General features: G+C 39.7%; 2 protein-coding genes across 2 annotated transcripts; one reads left to right on the top strand and one right to left on the bottom strand.

The window, feature by feature from the left end:
* Positions 1-534: 534 nt before the first annotated feature.
* On the bottom strand, positions 535-2,237 carry atraid (all-trans retinoic acid-induced differentiation factor). Its single transcript, XM_028397785.1, has 7 exons — positions 2,090-2,237; positions 1,781-1,914; positions 1,622-1,690; positions 1,232-1,303; positions 1,029-1,150; positions 846-946; positions 535-724 (listed from the first exon to the last, which is right to left on the bottom strand). The coding sequence occupies exons 1-7, from the start codon at positions 2,180-2,182 to the stop codon at positions 620-622; spliced, it is 696 nt and encodes a 231-aa protein (XP_028253586.1). The 5' UTR covers positions 2,183-2,237; the 3' UTR covers positions 535-619.
* Positions 2,238-2,630: 393 nt separating this feature from the next.
* snx17 (sorting nexin 17) lies at positions 2,631-24,591 on the top strand. Its single transcript, XM_028396620.1, has 15 exons — positions 2,631-3,392; positions 6,182-6,256; positions 7,963-8,080; positions 9,572-9,636; positions 11,627-11,737; positions 12,861-12,951; positions 15,165-15,252; positions 17,927-17,996; positions 18,571-18,663; positions 18,889-19,092; positions 20,721-20,849; positions 21,145-21,222; positions 21,341-21,415; positions 21,507-21,548; positions 21,660-24,591. The coding sequence occupies exons 1-15, from the start codon at positions 3,333-3,335 to the stop codon at positions 21,777-21,779; spliced, it is 1,419 nt and encodes a 472-aa protein (XP_028252421.1). The 5' UTR covers positions 2,631-3,332; the 3' UTR covers positions 21,780-24,591.
* Positions 24,592-24,628: the final 37 nt, after the last annotated feature.

Genomic DNA, 24,628 nt, shown 5'->3' with positions numbered 1-24,628 from the left:
TGATTGCATCTTATTGGGAAGAAGCATTCATGCAGTTCATTATTGTGACCAATGAACAAAACATACCTCACACATACTTCTATCAACATCTACATAACGTGTTGTAGTACAATTTAACATGCAGCTTAAGAAGTTAAAGTCAGTAAAATCACCATTACATTTACAGCCATTGAAACTCTTCAATTTAAGTCATGTACATTAAAACAGACGTGATTTTTCTATACCAGTTAGTAAATACATGTTCAACATGCAATAAATTGTCGCTCAAATTCCTGCTTCAATGTTTGTGTAACCACAAACTCATTCAGTATGTCAGTATGTTTGGCACAGTTAAATCTTATGTCAGTGCAATGCATTAAAATATAGTAAAATATGGAATTAACTTGTCATAGTGGTAATTTCTGACCAAAAAGAAAATGTCATTTTTAACCTGAAGCAAATTGTTTCTCTAAAAACAAAAAGTCTGACTTTTAAATGTCCCTTCAATAAATATATAAGCTGCCCCAAAGGAAGTGTAAAATCTATAAAATAGTCTTTTTAAAAAAGCCTGGGGGTCACCTCAGACTTTTGTCTGTCAGTATTTAGCCTTTTTTAGCCTGGTTAAAAGCAGCGTTCAGCCTCAGAGCCGTTTGGCTTTGCGTCTCTGGGTGGCCCACAGCAGGACAGACATCACAACTGTAGATGCTGCGAGAGCCCCGAACACCTGGAGAACTGGGAACTCCCCCTGTTAACAAATAACACAGTGTCAAATGATCCAATAATGTGAAAAGTGAGGGGGAAAAAAGTAGATGAAAAAATCTTAGCAATGACTCGACAATTCACAGAAAGCTGCTTGTAGAGCTGACCTCTCTGAGACACTTGTAGCCGTGGTAACCGTCAGCACAGCTGCACTGAAAGAAGCCGGGGCCATAGGGGGCGCAAAGGGAGTTCTCAGGACAGTCTATGGCTGTGAATTACAATTAATATAATATTTAGAATAGCTGCCTTATATCACAAGATGGTTTTAGATGTTGTGTGTCGGAACTTACACAGCTGTCCTGTCTGGTTGCAAATGTTTTTTTGGCCCTCACAAAGACGGTTTCCATCTTTGACCTCCACCTTTTCCCAAGAAATGTTACCTCCTGGACAAAGTATGTCATGTGGCAAAATCCTGCAGAGGGATTTAAAAAAAAATACAAAAATTAAAGACAATACTGACAAGGAAAGTCGATCATCATTTATTCATACTTACATGTAATTTAACTTGTTAAATCCTTGAAATGTTGTGTCAGTGATGTTGACAATGGGGTTGAGCGAGAGGTCTCTGCAATACAAACATGAAAAGAAACAATTGGTACCAAAAAATAGAAAATATGACAGTAAGAAGAAGGTAATAGGACAGATGAACGTTGTTATGCTGCTAGATAGAGCAATATAACTCCTGTGGCTGAAAAAAAACTCCTTATCATCATCATCATCATTCTGAAGAATTGCCTGCATGTGTGTGTGCGTTTGCCAGAGATCTGAAGACAACAGTTTCAGTTGTGGCTTGTATGTTTATTCCATGCCTTTAAAATAACTTCACAGTCACATGACAACATGTCCAGGCAAAAAATTCAAAAAAGAGGTCGTGAAAACTCACAGCATGAACACAGATGACGCTCCGTGAAGATCCTCCAAGTGAGTTATCGAACAATTGGATAGATCCAATCTGAAACAATAAATATTTGAAGTAATAATTTACAATGTTGAATAATTGAATCACACAGGAAATAAACTGACATTTATTTACAAGTCCTACCCGATGATGCGTTCAGGGTCGATTGTGTTGTTATTTTTAACGCAGCAACGTCCCTCTGTCCGTCCAGCAGATAAGGAACAAAACTGACCTACTGTGGATCCATTCAGGACCGTCCCGCCACACATCGAGCATACCTGCGGTTATGAATCAAAGCAAAGGTAACCGATTAACCGGCCATCAGTGCTAGCCCCCTACACCTACTGTACGTCTATCAAAACACGTTGTTTACCAGTGATTTGTCAAAGTCTACAAACATTAACTCAGTCTGGTAAAGGGTACAGTCGTTGCATCACATAATCCAAGTCTTACCTGTAGCTCGGTCAGTTGATAACATGCGTTAAAATATAAATTAAAGATAAAAATTAGCGCTACAGCTTTCGACCAGCCGCACACGGCTTTCATTTTTATCGACTGAAGTCATATGATCCTACTGTAGCGGACACGTGACAGGAAGCAAAGAATAAAATTTCTATATTAAAAAAACATTGTAACCACATATAAAATGTGTATCTATTCTGATAACATTTAAATTTACCTCAATAAAATCCAGATTTTTTGACCGTAATGAAATTTGACTGCGCTTTCACTGTCACTTTGGGTTGTACCATTACACGTGGGCATTTCATGTAAGATGATTCAATGGGATTTGACATAATGTAAGGAAAGTCTGTCGTAGTATATGTATAATATATTGTGACATGTTATTAAATATTATGTCTTTATAACTGTCACCGTTCTCTTACTGTGTACTACACAGGTGGGATATATTGCACCCGTGAATAGTAGAGAACCCCCCTTTTTTTGAATTGACATGGTTTGACCCAGTAGGATTGTTGCAATGCCTCTTGATGGGTCAGTAGGTACACAGAATGGTTTGACGGGCAGAGATACATCTTCTTTTCTGCGATATTTATCTTATTTTATGAATGTATATCCTCCATTGTTGTGTAGACTTTTCTTCAGCAAGTGTAGGAGAAAGGAAAAACGAACAAATCTACAGCAAGTGCAAGTGTTCTCCTCACATATTTCGGAAGGTTTATCAACGGCTGTGCGACGCTGTGGGGCTGTTGCTGGAACCAACTGCATCTTTTATCCAGAAACTTCGAGCCGTATGTGTTGAAACTTAGTTAGCAGTAGGCGTTTTTGTTTTAAAATTAGGTTTTTATCATTGACGTAAAGTGCGTGAAAGGGATATTTTTAACGCCAGCGGTGAAGGTGTATTTACTTACTACACTTGCAACATGGCTGCTGCTGCGGTAACAGCAGAGAGAAAAGTTTGACGTGGGAGAAGTTTTTTTTATTGCCAGTTGCTACATGAATCCGGTTAATAAACTCGTAAGCAGACGCCTGTAGTGTAGCACTGCGAATCCCTCGGACTTACAAACCCAGTGGATGTACCGTGTGAGAGCCGCCTCCCCCGCCTCCTCCTCCTCCTCCGTGGCCACTGCAGTGGACTTTGTGGGCAAACTGTGGTGTCTTCCTCTCCATCGCAGGCTGTGGTCCCGGTCAAGGACTTGTCGTCTGGTAGCAGCTGATTGTGTTTCCAGCTAAAATGCATTTTTCCATACCCGAAACGGAGGTTCGTTCGGGAGAAAACGGTTCGACGTATGTGGTGAGTAGTATCACAATGTGTGGTTTTGTTTTTGTGTACCAGTGTTTGCCTACAGGTCGAGCTCATGTTAATGCAGCACAAGTTTCGGTTCCTGTCTATTAATGATTTGAAAGCATCTGACCATACACTTAATGATACGGTGAATTTTTGGATCATTAAAAATGTGGCAAAGTTGAGTAAATGTTTTTAAATTCCTGTGGGCATTGAATGCATCAGCAGAAGAGGCCTTCATCATATTTCATGCAGTGAACTTTAACTAGTAAATGTGATAACGTGGCTGCTAAATGTGACATTGTTAGGTCTCTGACACCATCTCCTAACATGTTATTTACTGTCAGAGCCACCTGTGGGAACTTGAAAGTGACCCAGTTTCTCATTCCTCAGTCACAACAGACTTCCTTTTGTTTTACAGGGTTTAAGTCAGCACTTAAATTCTTACACAGATTTGAGCTTTGCCACCATGATATTGCAGTTCTTCTTGTTATTTTGAGAAAAATGCAACTCTGTTATAACTAACAGCTAAATATACAAGGCTCTTTTAAGGCAGTCATGATGAGCAGCAGCATTTTCCACCCCAGGTCTGTCTTTCTTGGTTAAAGAAGCTTGGGCATGTATTTTTTCATTCTTTCTTGTGTTTTGCCACCTTTGTTGTTAGGCTATCTGAAGGTTGGTCAGGACAGCTGTGGTAGAGTTTCATGGATACAAACCAATTTAAGCTTTTGTGGAAGTCTCATGCTGTTTTCCTTGTAAACCACTCACTGACAGTGACCATATGTGCCAGATGTTACTCTTTCAAAGGATATTACCATCAGCTGAAAAGGTTTCTTGTATTTGTTGCTTGACAATTTAGACAGCAGCAGTAATGAGAACATGACCTTTTAATGAACACATGTAGGGAACAGATCGTTTCTTCTTTTTAGTTTTGGACATGATAAAACAGAGAGCAACAAATAATATTGTAGGCTTTTCTATATATTACTAGATACTTTGAAATAGCAGCTGGAGCATCTGAACTCCGTATGACATCACACTGGCTGGACTCAATGTCACACACCTGTGAATGACTATTTTCCATCTTGACTCCATGTGCTGCAAAAGAGATACACATCTGAAAATAAGCCTGTTCATATTTGAATGAATTTGTGTTGAGAACTACAGAATTGGCTTTGTGCAGATACTTTTTTTAAGGACATTGGTGCATGAGTGCTGTTATTCAGGGGAAAAAGGTGTTATTTCCTCATCACATTGTTTTGCAAACGCTATATCTTACTTGTGAAAGTCAGTATTTCAGGTGATAGCTCTGACTCATTTCTACATGGCTGAGAGCATTTTTTTAGCCTGTGCTGCAGTAGGAACTTCAGTGCCGGCTTTCCACCTTTCGGCTGGCAATCCTGTGACTGTCATTGTGACCTTCCTGTAGCCAGCCCACAGGAAGGGACTTTGCTTGATTATAATGCTGAGAGATGGGCTGTGTACCTTGGAACCAATAGGCCAGAGAATTTGCAGAGTTTGCACAGGGCTCTTTAGAATAACAAGGGCTGTAGTTAAAAAAAAAAAATAGCACAATCCCTGTGCCAGCACACGGGAATTTTTATTTTCAGTGCTCAAACTTCCTGTTTTCTAACAGACATGTTCTTCCTCTCTTTTTTTACATGTTTTTTATAGTGAGTGTTTTGTTTGTTCCTGACTTGACCTTTTCTTTGCAATTTACGAAAAAAAATTGATCATTTTCCATCTTATCAAACAGATCCAAGACATTCTGCATACTCATTCTTCCTTCCTGCCTCAATACTGCCTACATATGCATCTTTTAGTTCATTTGTTGACCTTCCTGTAAATTCTTTAGCCTTCCGGTTGCTCTTTGAGCAGTTTTCGTTTGTACTTCTTCTGCTTTTCCTTTGGTTGTGAGGTTTAACAGAAGCATTCAAAACATCTTAACTGCTCTTGTCGAAAGTCTGCACAACTCCTTTTGTTTTGACAGATAACACCTTGTTTACTAGAAGTATTAACTGAGAGAAACTTGGACATCCCACAGATTTACTAATCCACGGCTACAACTGTACACAGGATGGCACAACCTGACAAGGAAGATTGGCAAATGGAGGCACTATTGTTGTCAATAACTAAAAAGTGTATAGACTTATAAAGATTATTTTCTTTTAATTAAAAGCATCCTCAGCAATTGTCTTTTTAAGGATGTTTTCAGCATTTGGGTTAATTTAAATGAGCATCAAGAAAGTCATGCTTTTGTCATTTATATGGTTTATCAGATGTAATGAGGCATTTGACATAAGGGATGCATTTACTTTCTGGCCCTTGAACATGAGAGCAAGCAGATTTTTGCATTGCTAGTTTCAAATGTGGTGGCATTGTGGAGGAGTATCCAGTGATAGCTCCTGTCAAAACAAATAGAGTATGCCTTGGAGAAAGGATTAAAGAATCCCCATGTGATGCTTGCTTTCTGTATTTGGAGAGATCGTTTTTATTGGAAGCTGCACTACAGGTTCTGTTTTCCCCCTTGGAAACCAGTGATGGTTGATTAAATCCAATTTACACTTCATTTGTTTTGTCTGTGTAATAAAAACAAGTAAGCAAGGAGACACACAGCATCAGTATGAAGAGATAAGAATGACGTTGCATCTTCTAACCGGTTGGCCTTTATTTCTGTAAAAATGTATAACATGGCAATGCAGACTGAAAAATATGGGCCTTGCATTAAGAGTCAGACCTTCACACAGCTTCCTTTTTGTATTTAATTTGTTCTCACTTCTCGCTCTCATTTCCTACAGGCCTACAACATTCATGTCAATGGTGTGCTGCACTGTCGGGTTCGCTACAGTCAACTTCTGGGCCTCCATGAACAGGTAAGGCTTCGACCATCATAATACACCCATCACTATCTGTCTGCTGAAGCACAGGTCTCCCTGTATGTGTGTGGTACTCTGAACGTTGTGTAAATGCCAGCACATCCACCCCGTCTGACCTTTCACTCGTCTTTGTGACACACGGTCGATACGCCGGCCCCCCATCACTTTGAATCACGATGATGATGGCTTGAAGTCTTGTGTTCTTGTTCCTCCCAGAGTTCAAACTATTGTCTCCAAATAGGCAGTATTATGGTGGAGGAGGCTGGGGGTGGGGGTTAGACATGGAAGGAATGTTCTGGCTTTTTTCTACACTTCACCTGCTGGGGAAAGGATTTTAATCTCAAAAAGAAATGTTGTTGGAAAGTGTAGAGTTGCCTGGTGAAAGTTTTTTTAACTGAGTGAAGCTTAAAACAAGGCCGGAGTGTTTTCCTTTCAGGCGATTCCTGTTTGTTTTGTTTCATACTGGGGTTGACAATTAACATACATGTTGGGTAAGAAAATGTGGTAAACACAAACCATTCTCTATAGGAAATGAAGTATTGTATTTTTAGTAATTCGCCTTTCTGCTTTGAAATGCATACAACACTGACACCGTGCAGAAGTGCCTAGTCTCCTGTTTTCATACATTAATAAATAAGCAAGCAGGGGCCAAACTCCACCATCTCTATCCTCAAGTCTCTGTGATCCAGGCAGACAGTTGCCGTTGCCAGGCAACAGGATGTGGAGAAAAGACACACTTGAATCTTAAAGCATCAACTCCAGAAGACTTCCTGTGTCCTCTGGGATGTATGCATGACCCCAGAAAACACTCCATTGATTATGGGGCTCACACTCTACTCTGTTATAAGTAAATTTGAATGTTAATTGTTTTTTGTTTTGCAAACAAGGCCAAACCACTGCTAGATTCTATATGCTATTTAATGTAGAGTGACAGAAGCAGAATTCAAGGACCCTGATGAATCTGTAACCTGCTCAGTGTCTGTGTCTATGAGAACTAATTTGCATTTGTAACCAGTGCTGCCTCTGGCATACTGAAAATACCAAAGGCCAACAACGTTGAGGTGAAAATCACCTCTATCCCTCTCACTCCCTCAGCGGTCTGCTGTCATCACACATAATATGTGAAGGATCTGTGTGGTATAAGGGAAAAACGGCACCAATGAATTCTTAATGATGAATGTGAAGTACAGCCTGCAAAGACATACAGTTTTTTTTATATGTGATTCTAGATTTGTGAGGTCGTAGTTTAAACCCGCCTTTGTTAAAATCCACCAGCTCTCACATGATAGAAAATGGAAAGAAATGAGTCAAGAAGCTGGAAGACAAAGTAAACTTGGAATGACTAGACATTCGGAGATCCAGATGTGTCTCTGTGTGTGTATTTCTGTGTGTGTTATGCACGGAAACTCCAACAGCTAGCTGCTGAAACGGGGCTTAAAATAAACCTGTGATTCATCTCAAACAGCCTCAATGTACCTCTTAGAAAAATGAGTCCTCAACTCTTTAATTCAAGAGACTGCTGCTCTGTACTGACGTTAATAGGTGTAATTGTAGAAACTCAATATGTGGTTAGAACTTCATTTAAAAAGTACAAATGTACTTCCGTCAAATAGCTCCTGCTCACTCTTAAAAACTGAAAAATATACTCTTTTCAATACCTCCTGTTCCCTCTGTTGAGCTTTAAAATATGATTTGCACCACAGATAAAGAAAGAATACGGCAGCAATGTGGTGCCTGCCTTCCCCCCAAAGAAGATCTTCACACTCACCCCTGCTGAGGTTGAACAGAGACGTGAACAGCTGGAGAAATACATGCAGGCCGGTAAGTTATTCATGCTGAATGGACTCTTTGCAAATGGCCTGTATTTCATTTGAATTTATAAAGTGCAGTGTCTTTGTCAGTGCTGAAATATTATTCTGCTTTGAATAGCAGTTTACATTTTCCTCAAAATGTATCCCCTCTCTTTATGTGTGTAGGAGGCTTGGGGTACTTTCCATTCCCTGAAAAAGGGGAGAAATGCTTTGTTTTTGACACGTTCTGCAACTTTGCAGCACAATTTCCTCGAAATGCTGTCCCATAACAATCACTAGAATGACTAGGCTTGGTGTCTGCAGGGAGTCCAGCCATACAATCATAGCCACATAAAAGCAGACGTGTTTGACTAAAGAGCTGATGGTGTGAACCCTGAGGGAGCAAGGAGGCTGACACAAAGCTTCACTTGACAGAGATATTTTGGCACACCTGGTGAGAAAAATCCAGACCTAGGATCTTGGGCCTGCCAGGGATTCTAAGGGTTTTAAAGGTTTAATGAGGTGCTTCCTCTTGGGGGCCAAATCAAAATGTGAATGCCATAAAGAGTAATTTATGTCTTTGTAGGGTTTACTCACAGAGACGCACACTAGTTATTTTTGAAACATGCCAGCTTATAAAGGCTTCTTTTGTCCTGTATCCTTTTCAAAACCCCAACCCTCCCTTTGGAGTAATTCATTGTGGGTGGTTTTCAGCGTATTACCCAAATTCTGTAAACAGGTCAAGGGTGAACTTTCTGCATACACACATGAATAAATGGAGCTAGCATCAATGCAGAGGGTTTGTTTTAATCCTTTCAGGCACTGGCAGTTACAGCAGAACAAGGAAGCGTTGTTTGAGTGTGTATTTGCTCATAGTCTGGGAGCATACACACGCAGGGTGTTCTTGGCTACAAGTTCACTTGGTTACATCATGGCTTTTTACATAGTTATGGAAAATGAACCGCCACAAACACAATCTGCTCTGACGCAGATGGCTCAGGACCTTCACATTTTGTCAGACTGATTTGTAAAAGGACAATAGTGACACACACACACACACTTAGTCATTTTGAAGTCATACACACTTATCAAGTCAATAATTAAATGCACTGCACTGAAACCAAGTCTTTTATTTACCAAATGTGGGAACTACTTTATGAGGAAACAGTGTAATAATTGACAGTTACCATAGTTGAATAAATGCCAAATAATACGTTGATGAATTTTTAACTGACCTCCAGTCAACATTGTCTTGATCAAGTCCAAAAGCATTTCGTACCATTTTAAAAGCACAGAAAAACTGCATAATAAGAAGAAAACCAAGAAGAAATGGGAAATGGCCCCACCTTAACATGTTGTGTTTATATAACACCCATGAATAGGCCCTTAACTAATTGCTGAATTGTCAGTACAGAACTTCCGCCACTCCTTACATTCCACTGAACACTTAGATATGACTAATTTGCTATTTGTGTTGCTATTTTGCTTCGTCTTACTGACATTATGTTCTTTTTTTTTACAGTCCGCCAGGATCCGTTGCTGGGAGCCAGTGAAATGTTCAACAGTTTCTTAAGGAAAGCACAGCAGGTTGGTGGCTGTTTTTCTCTTACCTGCATTAGGCTGGTTTCTGTTGCAGGTTAGCAGGTCTGTGAGGAGGCTGCAAATGCTCCTTGAACCAAAATGCTGATGCTGTCATCTCTGCCTGGCTGGTAATTACTTTTTGCAGTGTGGTAGAATGAGGTAGTGGTGTGTGTGTGGGTTGCAGTCTGGGTATAACACATTCTTATCTTGGATTCTGTCATCTTTACTTGTGAGCTTCTGGATAGATGTGTCAGATTTTGTTTGACTTGCAGGTTGAAACATGAGAAACAATTACATGAAAGTGTGGAGTTGGCAGCATTTTGCAAGCTATAGCAAAAAAAGTTGTATTGTTTGTCAGAGCTTTTAAACTATTATGTTGCAAAAAGTAAAGGCATGAGCCACCTGATGAATCACCCTGACAAGATTTGCCAAAAAAACGTTTTGTACCAAAATGCTAGCCAGCTCTGGGGTGAAGTTTGTTACACTGTGAACCACACATGCAGCTACAAGTAATTGTTCACATGCTTGCCAATGTTGTACTGCACCTTACTGGATGATTCATTTAATGGATGACTGGTGGATACAACATGCCATTGACATGGTTTTTTTGCTATTTTTGTAACATTCTCACACATTTTCTTTTTTTACTGGTTTCCTGGCATTGACTTTTAATAGCACTGACCTCTTGACAGCTACAAACCTTCACAACCTAGTTTTTTAACCGCAATAACATGGAAGTGGTACAAAATGGTATCATGGTTTACATGAAAGTCTGCATAATAAGTGTTTGTGCTTCGGTCATCATTGTGGTGTAGAAGCTACTGGCTTCACAAGGTGATAGACATAGTTAAGCATGTTCTGAACTATCAAATGGAAACATAATGTGAGGCATCCCATATGAAGTAATTAAGAGTAAGGATGTATATATTGTATACAAACTCATATCTGTTGCATGGTGTGATCCCATTGTAGAATTGGTCATTAATTTTACCTGCATTGTACTAAAAGTCAGCTTGGTGTACAAGTCATCTGTTTGTAGCCACACCATTCTGCTTCTGCTCCTCTCACATTTACACGTTAGTGTTTGCACACCCCTCCCAACCTACTGCAGGAACAGCAGGTGCAGAGTATGGAGATTACGTACCACCCAGTGTGGGTGTTTGATCTGCACCTTTAGTGGAAGGGCTGTTCTTGGAGACCCCCCACTAACAGAGCAGGGAGGATAAGAGTTGATATAGAAAAGGTGGTGCAGGACTTCCTGGGGACAGGAGAAGGTGAAATTAACCACTTCTGGATTTGATATTTCTAGTGATCAGTTCAGCTATTATTTAGAGTTCTGAAATATTTGTGGTATTCATGTTATTTTCCTTCTAGGGTTTTCATTAACTTTCCTCTAACACTTAAATAAACCTATTAATCAAGTTTAAGATTCAACTGTAGAACCTGCCTTTTAAATGTACATACTTGCTGGATTCTGTGTTGTAAATTGAATGTTGAGATTTGAACTATAAATTGGACAAGTCTAGACATCAATTGTGCAATATTGAGATAGATAATGTCATTATTTTAATTTCTTAACTTCTTTGCAGTTTGCTGTCTTAGATCAGGCATCAGTGTTTGCATTATAATGTGTTTGCTCTAACCAGACTTCATTCTGTTTGTTGCATAAAATAATACCTGTCAACTTTCTTAACCTTTTTTTTGTGTCATCTGTATCTCAGTCACATTTTAACATGTTTAAGAAAGCTGTGTTCATGTTAGACGTGCAGCCACACTCATCATTTATTTGACTTACTGGCTCAAAGTGCAGCCATCTGATTTTATTGGCCCTCATATGAAAGCTTTATAAACTGTTTTATGAAAAGCGTAACCAGAAAATCACTTCAGCTCCGATCAGCCAACATCTCTTCTGTTGTCGACTGATAGGAATGAAAACACACAGCTTACCCGTGAAGCTGAATTAAAAACCCTGTTATGTTTTGTGCCGTTCCCACAGGAGACTCAGCAGATTCCCACAGAAGAGGTTGCACTAGACATCTGTCTCTCCAACGGTCAGAAGGTTACAGTCAACATTCTGACCTCAGATCAGACAGAGGATGTCCTCGATGTAAGTGCTGGAGCATAAGAGCAAGAACACCCATTTTCACTTAACCTCCATCTCCACAGTTTTTTTTTATAATTAAATATTAACAACTTAAATGGCACCATGGTACATGTGAATGTGTGCTTGAAAAGTTTATGTCTGTAAGTAATAGAATCACTGCACTGCAAGTGCCCAGGTTGCTTGATAAGGGTAACATCTTCCAAGGTCTTAAACAGTTTTTCTGTTGTCAACCTGCACAGAATTCATGTCTCTTAACCTAGAAGCCTGCTCTGCTCTTCATAACAGAGCTGACAGACACCTGGGACTTGCTTCAGGCAGCCATTATTACTGTATATTCTCCTGAGAGCTCCAGGACACTGTATACCATAAACAAAATAAAGTCATGTTTATTTATACAGAGCCTCCTCACCACAGCAGTGCTTCATAAAGTCTGGGTTATTTCAACCTAACATAGCAAAATAAGAGTGTACAAACAAAACAAGGAACCAAACCTAAGGACAAAATACTAAATTAGATGTTAAACTCATTGACATGACCACAGGACCCAAGCATCCTAGACTAAACCACAAAAAATCATTATAATGAAATAATAAAGCAAATTACTGTATGCATTAAATGATAAACATTTCAGTACATCCGCTTCACCTCTGCTCCTCAGTGACTATAAAACGACACCCAACAGTGCAGACTCCAAAATAACTTATCACAGTAAACATGCTGATCTGTCTTGTGATGTTCTGTGTCGATGGTGACGGTAAATCAAGCTTGTTAGAGCACTTCTCACACACTCGTGAAAGTTTAACCATAGTTGCAGGTCTCAGAGTACACTATTATTTTTATATCTCAGTCACATCTCAGTGTTCATATACTGCAGAAGATGATATGATAAATAAATGAAAAAAAACCTTTCTGTATTCAAATGTCTCTTTAAAGTTGTCTCTATAAAAGAGATGGTAAAGTATGATTGTGACTGGGTATCTTTATAAAAGAGCGTACTTCATACTGAGCTTTTTTTTTATCTGTCTTTAAATCACTATTATCTTCTTTTCTTGTATTTTACTGAAAGATAGAACTCAGATGAAAGAAGTAATAATTGAATTTCAAATGAACTGTGCTCTTTCTGCAGGCTGTTGCAACAAAGCTTGACCTCCCAGATGACCTTGTGGGTTACTTCAGTCTCTTTCTGGTTCGTGAAGGTGTGGATGGAAGTCTAACATGTAAGTTCTAAATCAGATAAATACAGAAGGAAGTTACAGTATTCACCTGCTGAAATGATGTTCTATATAAGCTGCTAAATGTTGGTTAATAAAAAAAAAAGATTTAAGATTATGTTTCTATTAAAAAGATCAATCAAATAAAGCAATAACATATTACTTCTAATTATTTGGGTGCTCATTGCCATTCATTTATCAAAACTGGCCTCTTAAGCCTGGATTTTGTAACGTTGCATCACACACCTAACTGAGCCTGTGATGTAAAATCTGGCTGTAATGTTAGAAATTCCTTTCATGGAGGAAAACAAAAGCTGAAGGTTTAACAAGACTGGATGAGAAATAGGCGTAGAGACTGTCAGCATAGATTATGTGTTCTTCAGTGAAAACCGAAGGTGAGAGTTTTTTTTAACTGTCAGTTTTGCTATCTGTCATCAGTAGAATGCTAAATAATGTTAGCCTCAGTGACAAGACCGTTTATTGTTTTTTGGTGACTTCTTAATATACAGCATGTTTGCTAAGGGTTAAAGACTGTTTCTCATGTCCTCAAGATTACCAGATAGTCTTGGCTGATTGTAGGTGCGCATTAAGATGCTGTATTAGATTTCTCTGATTATCAGTACACTGCAGTACACTGAGCTCTCTGATAAAGTTGTTATCAGTATTTTATCAGTTTATTCCTAAGAGACACACTAATTGTACAGAACCTAAAGGACAAGTTATAAACTAAAACTTTTGATAAGCTCATTTAACAAAACAAATCACTGCAGGGACAAATGTGTATTTTATAACCTCATACATTTTTAAATTCTATTTTTCTTTTACGTAAAACTCCATCCAGCAGCTGGATGCATCTCTGTACTCTAATTAAAGAAGGAACACATCACCCCATGAGAGCTCTTGACTGTATCTCTGTAGAATGTCTAATTAATTTATTAGGTGCTTTGACTGCTGTGTAGTTTGCTGGTATGAGCAAGGAGTTTGCAGAACTAGAGTGGTATGAACTTCAACCCAGTGCTGTATGTTTTTAGGTTGATGATACATGTTGTAGTCTGATACCTGTCATGTCTGTTGCAAAATGGCTTCTAATTAGCCAAGCGAAGTGCAGAAAGATTGTAGAAGGTCCCGTCATAAACGGAGCTAGCACATGTCAGGGGACTCATTCTCATTTACCTATATGTGACCATGTCGGGGCACATCATTGAAGAATATGTGCACCGACATTTGCGAATCCCTCAGAGACACAGGTGAACAGCTTGTTGAGGCGTCACAGCCCCGTTTGTTCCATCTCCCTCCCCACAGACCTAAAGATTCTCCTTTCACATCCTCCAGCTGTCAAACACTCCCCACTCAAACCACCCCAATCCCCTGCTGAAAATGGTGCCAGGTGATCTTGAAGGACTCTGCAAATATTGCAGGCATGCTTTTTATTATTTCACCGTTTTAATCAGAAGATCTGACTGGTATGAAAGAAATGATCTGTGTGCTATATATGAAAGACTGCCGCTCGAATCTGGTGCAGCGGGCTGTGGATCAAACAAAACTGGTGGTGGGAGGATTGACATAACAAGATAGCTAGAAAAATTGAATTCCACTCTGTCAGCTTCCCAAATGGCTGTGTAAATCAATATATGCTGTAAAATATGCAGACATGTAGAAGGAGCCAGGATGTGGTGTGTTTTTTCCACTGATGATTTAATTCACTTCCAAAACATTTTAAGAATTCAGCTTGTGCTCTGTGTTTTTATATCTGCATCAAGCATCCAGTACATTAAGTCCTTGTCTATAGGGCTTTATAAGCCTGAAAGGTAAAGTGCTGCTCAGTCGTCTCACTTGGCGTGTAGAGCACATTTATTTATTGACAGCTAAAAACTCAGCAGCAGCAGCAGCAGCAGCAAGGACCTGAGCTCTGCTTCACCCTCCTTAGGGAATGGACTGCCATGAAGCAGCTGCAGATTTTAGACACACATACACAAAAGCCCATTACTGTATCTATTTTAATGTTTAAAATGCCCGCACACACACACACACACACAAAGTTTTATCCTGATGGGACATGTCCATATGGCATCTTCCCATCCTTCTGTCTTTGTTGTTATCATCATTATCCATGTCCTTGGGACTTGAGCTGAACTTGTGTCTTACACTTTATCTCTGTTTTTGTGTGTTTCTCTCTCTCTACTTCCCTCCCTCTCTCTCCCTCTCTCTCTCTCTCTCAGTTGTGAGGAAGCTGCAGGAGTTTGAGCTGCCTTATGTATCCATAACCAGCTTGCGGAGCTCTGAATTTCACATAGTCTTACGGAAAAGGTACCCGCCACCTGCTTACTCCATTATTCTGAATGTGATCATGTTTTTTTTTTTCCCAAAGTTCTCTGTATGTGTTCAGAACATAGTGCATCAGATGTTCTGGAGGTAATTTAATTTATTTTGTAATTATTCTGGGGTATATCATAGGTTTTATAATCATTTTTATTTATGGGGCACAGTGTCCTATGAACAAGTAGCTTAATACCCCGTTCACACTGGTTAAAAAAATCTGGCTAAAGCAGGATTCGGGCCTATCCAGATGTGTTTTTTCTGTGTGTAAACACCTCGAATCCGGCAGTATCCAGTTTGATTTCAATCCGGCTAGATCCACCCACGAGAGGTGGATCTAGCCGGATTAGCTCAAATGTGGCTCAGGTGTGAACGCAAATGTGGCTAGCGAATCCGGCTAGCGACATGCTACTTCCGGTTCATGGGGCGTGACACAGGACAAAAAAACGCATGACGCATGCGCACACGCGGTCCTACCGCAGCCTGAACGGACTCTGTATATTACGAGTCACCACCTAGTGGTTTGGAGGACAGCAAACAGGCTGGATGAAGCCGGATTGAGTGCGGACACAAGTGTGTGCTAGCCAGATTTGAAAATAGGTCTGAACACATGTAGCTTAAAGGCTGTCTGGGCTCAATCCTACTCTAGCTGGAATGACTTTCTCCAGTGTGAACGGGGCCTAAGTCACATACTTTGGTTCATTGGCTCATTAACAGACCTAGCTTATCCACTTACAGATGAATGGACAGCCCTAAAATGTCCATAAAATGAAACCCCTTCCTGTCTAACACAGACCCATCACAAAGTGATATTTGTATTTCTTTTCTAGATCTTGAATTAGACTGTGTGGACAATCAGTGTTTCCACAGGTTAGAAATGTATGTGGAGTGTGGGTGGCTACACCACCTCTTTAGAAATGAATCTATTTTTTAAGCATCACCAGATGAAACAAAAATGAAGAATCGGCAAAAAAACAGTCCCAACATCCTTAAACCCTGTTTAGTGTGTCTGTCTTTCCCTTCCTTCCAATTAAAATTCTTTAGTTGTGGTCTTTTATAGTCAGTATGGGCAATGAAATGTGCAGCATCACTGGCTGTGTCATTGAAAAAATTTGGTATAAAATCTCACTCAAACATTAAAGAAGACATTTATTCCTGTTCCAGTTTGAATTTTCTGGCCGCTCCTCACATCAGTATGAAATTTCCCCTTCTCATCGTGTGTCTGTTCTTTCGTCACTTGCCTCCCGCTGACTATGGAGGTACACAGGATGTTTACTTTCTTTCTGCGTCAAGGAAAGTCTCAGTCCTGCTGACCTAGTTTCACTGTGTGAGTGTGGAGGAGCCCGCCGAAGAATGAATGTAGGACTAACAAGTGGAGGTGGAGGAAAAACAGACCCCCAGTGTATGAGATCCAGGGGAGGATGAGGTCAGAGGGAATCAAAAAGCTCCTTTTGGCTTAAAGTAAAGGCTAAAAAAAAAGTCATGGTCCACTTGAAAGCCAGACATTTTCCACTGCTGTGCATGACATCAAAAGCATTTGAAGCATTAAAACATCTTATGTCAACTTATTACTTTAATTTTGCAAACCTGCAACTCTGCATTATAGACAAAGGCAAATTCACATTCAAGACACCGTGTCCGAGGCAGGGTTTTCAGGTACTTGAATCTGATTCCATGACTAGTGTTCTCTCTCCTTCCCCCCTCTCATTCTCCCTTGTTGCCTGTTTGGAATTGCTGATGTGGCCAGGGAGCATGCTTCACATCTCCTTCAACAACTGCTCCATCCACTAACAACCCTTGCATCATGCAGTTACAACATGTTAAATTTCACGCCTGCACTAAAGTGCTGAGGAGACGTGAATCCAGTGGAGACTTTGCCGAAGCACAAAAGTGGATTAAAAATTCAGAGCTTTTACTCAGGCATAATAATCTTCACCTGGTATCAGTTAAAGAATTTTCACAGCCACTGCTGTGTTCTTATTTGACACTTTCTCTTTTATTATCCGGTTTGTGCCATTTCTATATGTGATCTCAGATCTAAATGTTATTTTTAAGTAGTCAGAATTTCTTTTTACATCTCACTTTAACTCCACAGGCTCAGGGAAATTTGACACCCACACATCTCTGTGCATAGCAGTACCAGTACTTATGTCAGTGCAGCTAGTGTTGGTTGTGGAAGTCCATCATTATCATCTAACTAGCTTCCCTCCAACACAGACAGCAACTAATACATGAAATGAACTTTGAGCAGAGGAATCTCAGACGCAGGCCATTTGCCAACATAAGTGACAAATGAAAAAAAATCTAATATATATCTTTTACTCAATAACTAGCACGCTAGCTACATGATAGTGCACAGAAAAGTGTGATTGGCAGTTTATAGATTAGTTAGAAAATTAAGTATGTGTGTATTTAACTAACTAGTAAACAGTCACCTCCTAAATCTGCAGCACCATCTGCTTTGTTGTAATGTGTGACGATGTCATTTTAAAAAAATGACCTGAATGTCTTTTTCTGCATGTTTTGTAGGAGAAAATTTAATATCAGCTGATATCAAATAGCCATTTAATAATATTGGCCAACCAAAATGTTCAATTCATTCATTCATTCAAGACGATGTTATAATGTATATTTTTTTAAGGCCGTTTGCTTTCTGTGTCTGCAGCTACTGGGACATGGCCTATGATAGTGATGTAATGGACAACAGAGTTGGCCTGAACTTGTTATATGCCCAGGTAAGATATGTCATTGCTTTGATATACAGGACAGTTTTCTGTACTTTCAGCTGCATGAGTTTAAATTCCTGTTGACATGTGCACCCACAGAGAAAACACAAGTGAGGCTCTTGGTTGACATCTTTGCTTTTGCTTTGTTTACATCAAGGAAACCTTATAGATCTCCATCCTTGGAGCGTCGAATGCTTTTCTCCGTCCCCTGAGTACCTCCGTTATCTGATAATGGTGTGCAGCTTGTTTTGACTTTGCGTCACCTTGAATCCTGTACCCTTTGTGTTCCTCTTTCATCATATTAATAGACTTCCTTTGCTGTGACAACACTTGTACAAAGTATTTTTTTGTTGGGGGGGTGCAAGTTTGATTAAAATCTGGAACTGCTGAGTGTTACATCTGTGTAGCAGAATTGTCTTTGCATGCATTTGTGCATATTCCTGTGTTATTAATTATGCTGACCTTGACTGTTTTACATGAAAACCCTCAGGGTGTGGTTTCTCCTACCAAAAGCAACGCAATAACCTGCTTTATTTGCTGTGTAGAACGATAAAGTTCACTTCCTGCTTTTTTGCCTTTCCAGACAGTGTCTGACATTGAGCGAGGCTGGATACTCGTCAACAAAGACCAGCACAGGCAGCTCAAATCACTTCAGGAGAAAGGCTCCAAGAAAGAAGTAAGCAATGACTATTCCATTACAGCGGATCAGTCTGGAAATGTCTTTGTCCAAGGTTAAATCTGTAGACTACAGAGAATACTGCCTCTGGTGCTTTCTGTTATGCAATTAGCCTAGTTTTTCCCAAGATATGAATTTTTAATCACATAAATCCAAGAGAGAGTTCAGACTTATCATTTTATAGTCAGACATTTTAAACCTGTTTTCCCTTTTTTTCCCTTTAAGTTCATTCATCTAGGTCAGACGCTCAAATATTACGGCTACATCAAGTTTGACCCTTGTATCACCGACTTTCCCGAGAAGGGCTGCCAAGTCATCGTCAGCGCCGGCAACAATGAGCTCAACTTCCACGTCAAGCTTCCCAACGAACAGATGAAGGAAGGAAGCTTCAAGGTCACTCGCATGAGGTGTTGGCGAGTCACATCATCTGTAAGTGCATATGAGAGAGTGAGCTTTACAGAACTCACCTTCAGATATACTTTTATTTGCTGAGTCGTCATATTAAGGCTGCCATGCGTCTAAAGTGGCCAAACTTCTTATCCTCCCACAGCTGCTCTGTTAACAGTGCTGACCTCTACACCATCCGTCTTCATCAATTACCCAGACTCACAGATTGCACACCGACCGTGCTCTATTGATCTGCTAGATTAATACACAAACAACATCCTTTATTCTAGCTGATAAATGTCTGAGGAGGAGGAGGGACTGATGGCACACATAAGAGGATTCACCTACACAAACCTCTCCCAGTTTCTGTCTGCTCAGCAGATGACAGATTTATTGATCAGGTCACTATGTTATAGGTTTGACCAGTGCAGGGCCATGTGGAAAAAAAACATACATCATTTATTATTTATATATTATAAGTAGGAAAAACTGTAAGCAGAATAGGACTGTTCTCCTATCGTTCGGCTTTCTCCTGGTGTAGGCCTCAAACTTCATGACAGCAGTTAGCCTATAGGAGGCAGAGGAAAGTTCATGTAATATTTCATACCAGAAGTAACCTTTAAAGGTTTAATTCAAACCACTAAATGCAGTCCTGCTGAAACAGTAGCTGCAAAGAATGTATAATAAATCCCATCTCAGGCCATAATATTTAAGGTTGTCACTTTGTCTCTGCCCCCACACAGTCGATCTGCCTTGATTATGCAGTTGTTCCTGCTCCAGCACAGCAGTGCTTTAATGTAACAGCTCTGCAGTCTACTGTTGTTTTTCTTTTTCTTCTGAGAAAAGCACAGCACAAATTTCTTTACCACATAATTTCTGCTTCCATCTCTTAAAGGTGAGCGTTTACAGACGTCATTTAAATGGAAGAGGGCAAAGCAGTTCGTTGTTTTGTGTTGTATTATTGTTGGAGCAGTGCAGTCATTATCTGTATCACAGGAGCTTTTATGATCCTCTAAAAGTTCATTTACACAGAGGTCTGGACACGTGGCAGCACATCTGAAATTAAAATGCATCTTAGCCTGTCTGATTGCAGGCTGCCCCCCCCCCCCTTACTGCACAGCAGGGTGATTAATTCCTGCGCTCATTCTCAGAGGTCAAAGTCATCTTAATGAGCCGTTTCCTGTCTAACAAAATATTCAAAACATCTTATTTGTGTGTGTGTGTGAGAGAAAGTGTTAGACACCATGAATGAGAAATGAGGCAGGGAGCAGTGTGTTTCTCTAAGCTTCACACACTTCTTGAAAACATTTAAAATTCTGTATTTGTGCATGTTAGTGTCTTCCTTTACCACTGTGTTATTCTTATAGTGTGTGTCTTAATGATCTGGCTGCATGTCATCTTTGCTGCAGCAGCTCCAGAATGGGAGCTTAAGGAGAAGAGATGTTGGACAGAAAAATGTTGTTGAGCTGCTTACAAGGAACTCCAGTCATTAGAGAGGAATCCCAAGCTTATCCTCTACAAAACCACACATTTAATTGACTGGCTAAAGGAGAAAAACATATAAATATAAATCTGGAGTCAATGATGCATTGACAGAAATGATGCTGACCAAGATAACATTTAATACCAGCCAAGTACTAAAGTATATTTCGTTTTGTCCGACACTGCAGCAAGTCCCAATAGCCAACGGTACGACCAACCCCTGCAGCTCGGCCAAATGCGAGGTCAAACTGGAGCTGGCCTTTGAGTATCTGATGAGCAAGGACCGCCTCCAGTGGGTCACCATCACCAGTCAACAGGTATGAGGCCGCTGAGGGTTAGGGTTAGGGTTAACCATTAAACACTCACTTTCTACATTTTTTTTATAATTATGCAAAAGTTCTGAAGATTCTTGAAGCTCATTAACTCGTGAATAATTGAATTTCAGAGTTGTGTCACATTCAGAATATTAATGTAAACATACTGGTTATGATGGTCAGATTATGGGGAGGCATAAGTTGTATTTATTTCAGTCATTTAGGCCCTGTTATTGTATTCAAACTACACCTGCTTATATTTACAGACCAGCTGTACTGATGTTGCTGTTTGTTTCAGGCCATCATGATGAGCATCTGTCTTCAGTCTATGGTGGATGAGTTAATGGTTAAGAAGTCAGGTGGCAGCATAAAAAAGGTTGGTGTTACCTGTGTTTCTGTTTAACAGAGCAGAGGATTTTTTTATTTTACATCTTAACTACACACAAGATTATTTGTTGTATTTTCACTTTTTGGTGTGTTCGGACTCATTTCAGATGCTGAGGAAACGACACAATGGCTCCATCCACCGACCTGACAGTCAGCAAGCTGTGAAATCGCCCCCTCTACTGGTGAGAAATGTGATAGCAGGCTGTGTTTTTTTTTTCAAACTTAAGGTAGATCTCAGGTGCAGTTAATCTGTGTGTTTCTGATCCACTGCAGGACTCCCCTGATCCAAACCGTGAACAAATTGTCAAACTCTCAGTATGTACATTTTTCATTTTCACTTCAGCATGTCTGTAGAAAATATACTGCAACATAAAGACTTAATAAATCAGTAAGCAGTGTTAATCACACTATTGATTTTCCGTTTAGACTAAGCTGAGCTCGGTGTCTCTCAGAGGGATCAGCGCCTCCAACTCTGCAAACGATATCAGCGGCAACGATTTCCACGGCAACTATGCTTTCGAGGGAATCGGGGACGATGACCTGTAACCCTCGACTTCACCTCACTCCCCCCCTTTTTTTTTTTATTCCACTGTTAAGGACTGGGACGACAAAAATTACAAGCTGAGCTGAGCCCGAGCCGAACGGTCGACACAGGTATCCGTTTCTGCAAGATTGTAGCTTCTTCCTGAAAGAAATGCTGCCTCAAGCGTGGCAGCAAGCGTGAGTGAAGGCTCATCTTGATTTTGAGTTTAGTTGCATTCATCACATTCAAAGTTATTGAACTCATGGATGAAGAAAACCTGGATTCCTCCCTTTAGTGGCCTGCATGTTCTTTTCCAAACAGAGAGCCATGTTTAGCCAGACCTGGCACTAGTGATGAATACAGCAGAAGACAGTCCTCGAAAAACCCGACTGTAGACTGCTCTGAGCGGCTTGGCTGTATACCAAAATGGTTTTTTGTGCGTCATTAGTAAGACATCAGCGTATGTTAGTGTCACTCATACTGCCTTCAGATTTAGTCTGATGCCTTAACTTTTACTTTGCCACGTGATATCTGTTGAAACAAAACTTTTTCTTTAACTAGAATCTTGCAGAACTTCATGGACGGTTGATCTGGCTGAGCTGCTTGCACTTGCTGAACCCATCATTTTGCACAGTATTACAGGCGGAGATGAATGTTTGACTTCAAACATGGTGGTGTTGGGGGGGGGGGGGGGGTCTGAAAATCCATCTATGATTTGTTTGTTTTTTTTTAACCAATTTTTTAAAGGTTTCTCATAAATGCCAAATTATAGTTTACTAAAGCATTTTGCACAAAATAAACAAAAATTATGACAGTGTCACTTTTTTATATTAAGTACTCAGAACAATATTACTAATATCTTTATCATCATAGCTTATTGTAATCAAATAGATCAAATGTAATCTAAGCATAAATGGACCAACATTTATCATGTTTACATAATGTTTAGGGGACGTTTTAGTTCAAATGAGATGTGTTTACAAATTTTTACATCTGATTTTCTTTGGTCTTCTTTTCGGCGTGACGGTGTTGGTGGGACGGAGCATTGTATGGGGCTTGTAAGGACTTTGTGCTAATCATCTCAGAGGATTTTTAGTTGATAAAGCGTGCTTTGGTGAAGTGATCACAGTTGCTGTAGTGAACAAAGTTCATGCAGAGAAAGCAACAAAATGAACATATCCCATTTTTTTATTGCTGTTAGCTTGAACAAAAAAAAAAAACAGCGTTTCTCCTAAAGCCTCTAAATGTTAATCAGTGCCAACCTATCAACAGCTTTATGCTCACTGGTAGCAACAACTGTAAACAAAATGTTCTCAGTGTAAATGTCTTGTTCTGTCACTGCTGTGATTTCTCTCTGCTACGTATGTTGCTTTTACTGTCAGGACGGTGGACACCACCGAGTTATTTTTACTGCTTCTGTCACTACACAAAGCTGCAAGGTTCCTGGATGTTAATAAATGTGTAGGTGCCAAATTACACGTACCGGTTCTCATCATCAGCATCACTTTCATTACAATCCAACGTTGTACTGACCTGATTCACGCCATTAATTTTAGAGGTAAGGTCAGTGACAGTTTTCTGTTTGTCATGATGCTAAAATAAACTCTGAAATTTGCTGGTTGTCATGTGCTTGTCGGTTAATGATCGCTCACTGCTGCAGCTTTGCTCAGCACTACTCCCACGTTTATTAGCAGCAGTGTTTATATGGTGTAAAATGCCAAGAAGAGTGCAGTCAGTGTGAGACTGTTTTGGTAAATGTATTTTGGAAGTGGAAAGAAAGAATTTTTTTCTCACTGGCTCACTAGAGAATGCAACCTTGGGACATTAGCTTTGTGCTATGGTACTAGATAATATATTTGTATCACATTTTACCTTCATGTTGTTGCCAATTAACTGTGGTGTGTTTACAGTGCATACTGTAGTATATAAGTATTTTAATGTCACTTTAATGGGGTCTTCATTATAAATTCAATTATCCAGCTGTTACTGGAACCAACCTTTAGTTATTGCTGCTAAAGATGCTGAGCCACCTCCCATCATGCACTGGGGTCCTATTTGCTTATTTGTATCTGTGCTAGCTGCTAGCTTTGTGTCTGTTGTTATGTGTTGTAGGGAACAGTGGAGATTTAAAACAGCTGTGTAAGCTGGACTATCATCATCTGCTGGCTCATGACAAATCTTCCGTTTACATGGCAATTACAGTGGGTGGGGAGAAAAAAGAGAGGCAGGCTGATGTCTGACATTCAATGAAATGAATTCCATGGGTTTATTTCAAAATCCTCACTTTAAGGCATTTATGAGACACTGCATAAAAGACACAAATGGCCACTTGGTGGGATGTCAATACTAGTCTATGGCGTCCAATGCGCCATTGTGTGTCGTGGCAAGTTGGCAACCTGGTAAATTTATGTGTCACTTGCATATAATAATCATTCACAAAGAGTAAATCACAGTTGTTATTTTTGCCACGACAATGAAATGACACAACACACGTTAAAAAATCTAAATATTAAAGTAAGCTTCTAGCAGTGTGTTACAGCCACAGTAGAAAAATAAAACACTCACATGCTTACTAATGTCATATTTTCAAGTTAAAAAAAGAGCTAATTTCACAGTAAAGAACAGAAATGACTGATGTAGCATGTTTGTTGGGGGAAAATCTTAAATCCTAAAATAGATTAAATGTCACTTCTCAATCTGATTCCAATATGTATCTCTGTGTGATTGTGCTTTTTGTTTAACCATACACAAACATCAACATTAACAAAGGCCTCCAATGTGCCAATTTTTTCTCTTTTTGTCAAAAATCAGACGTGATAAACCTGAGTGGTTTGACAAAAAAAGTACAGTATGCTTTAAAACGTTGGGGCAT

Source organism: Parambassis ranga, chromosome 24 (genome assembly GCF_900634625.1).
Source record: "Parambassis ranga chromosome 24, fParRan2.1, whole genome shotgun sequence".
Classification (NCBI taxonomy): Eukaryota; Metazoa; Chordata; class Actinopteri; family Ambassidae; genus Parambassis; species Parambassis ranga.
The sequence above is the reverse complement of the archived record's forward strand: the minus strand, read 5'-3'. Positions and strand labels throughout refer to the sequence as shown.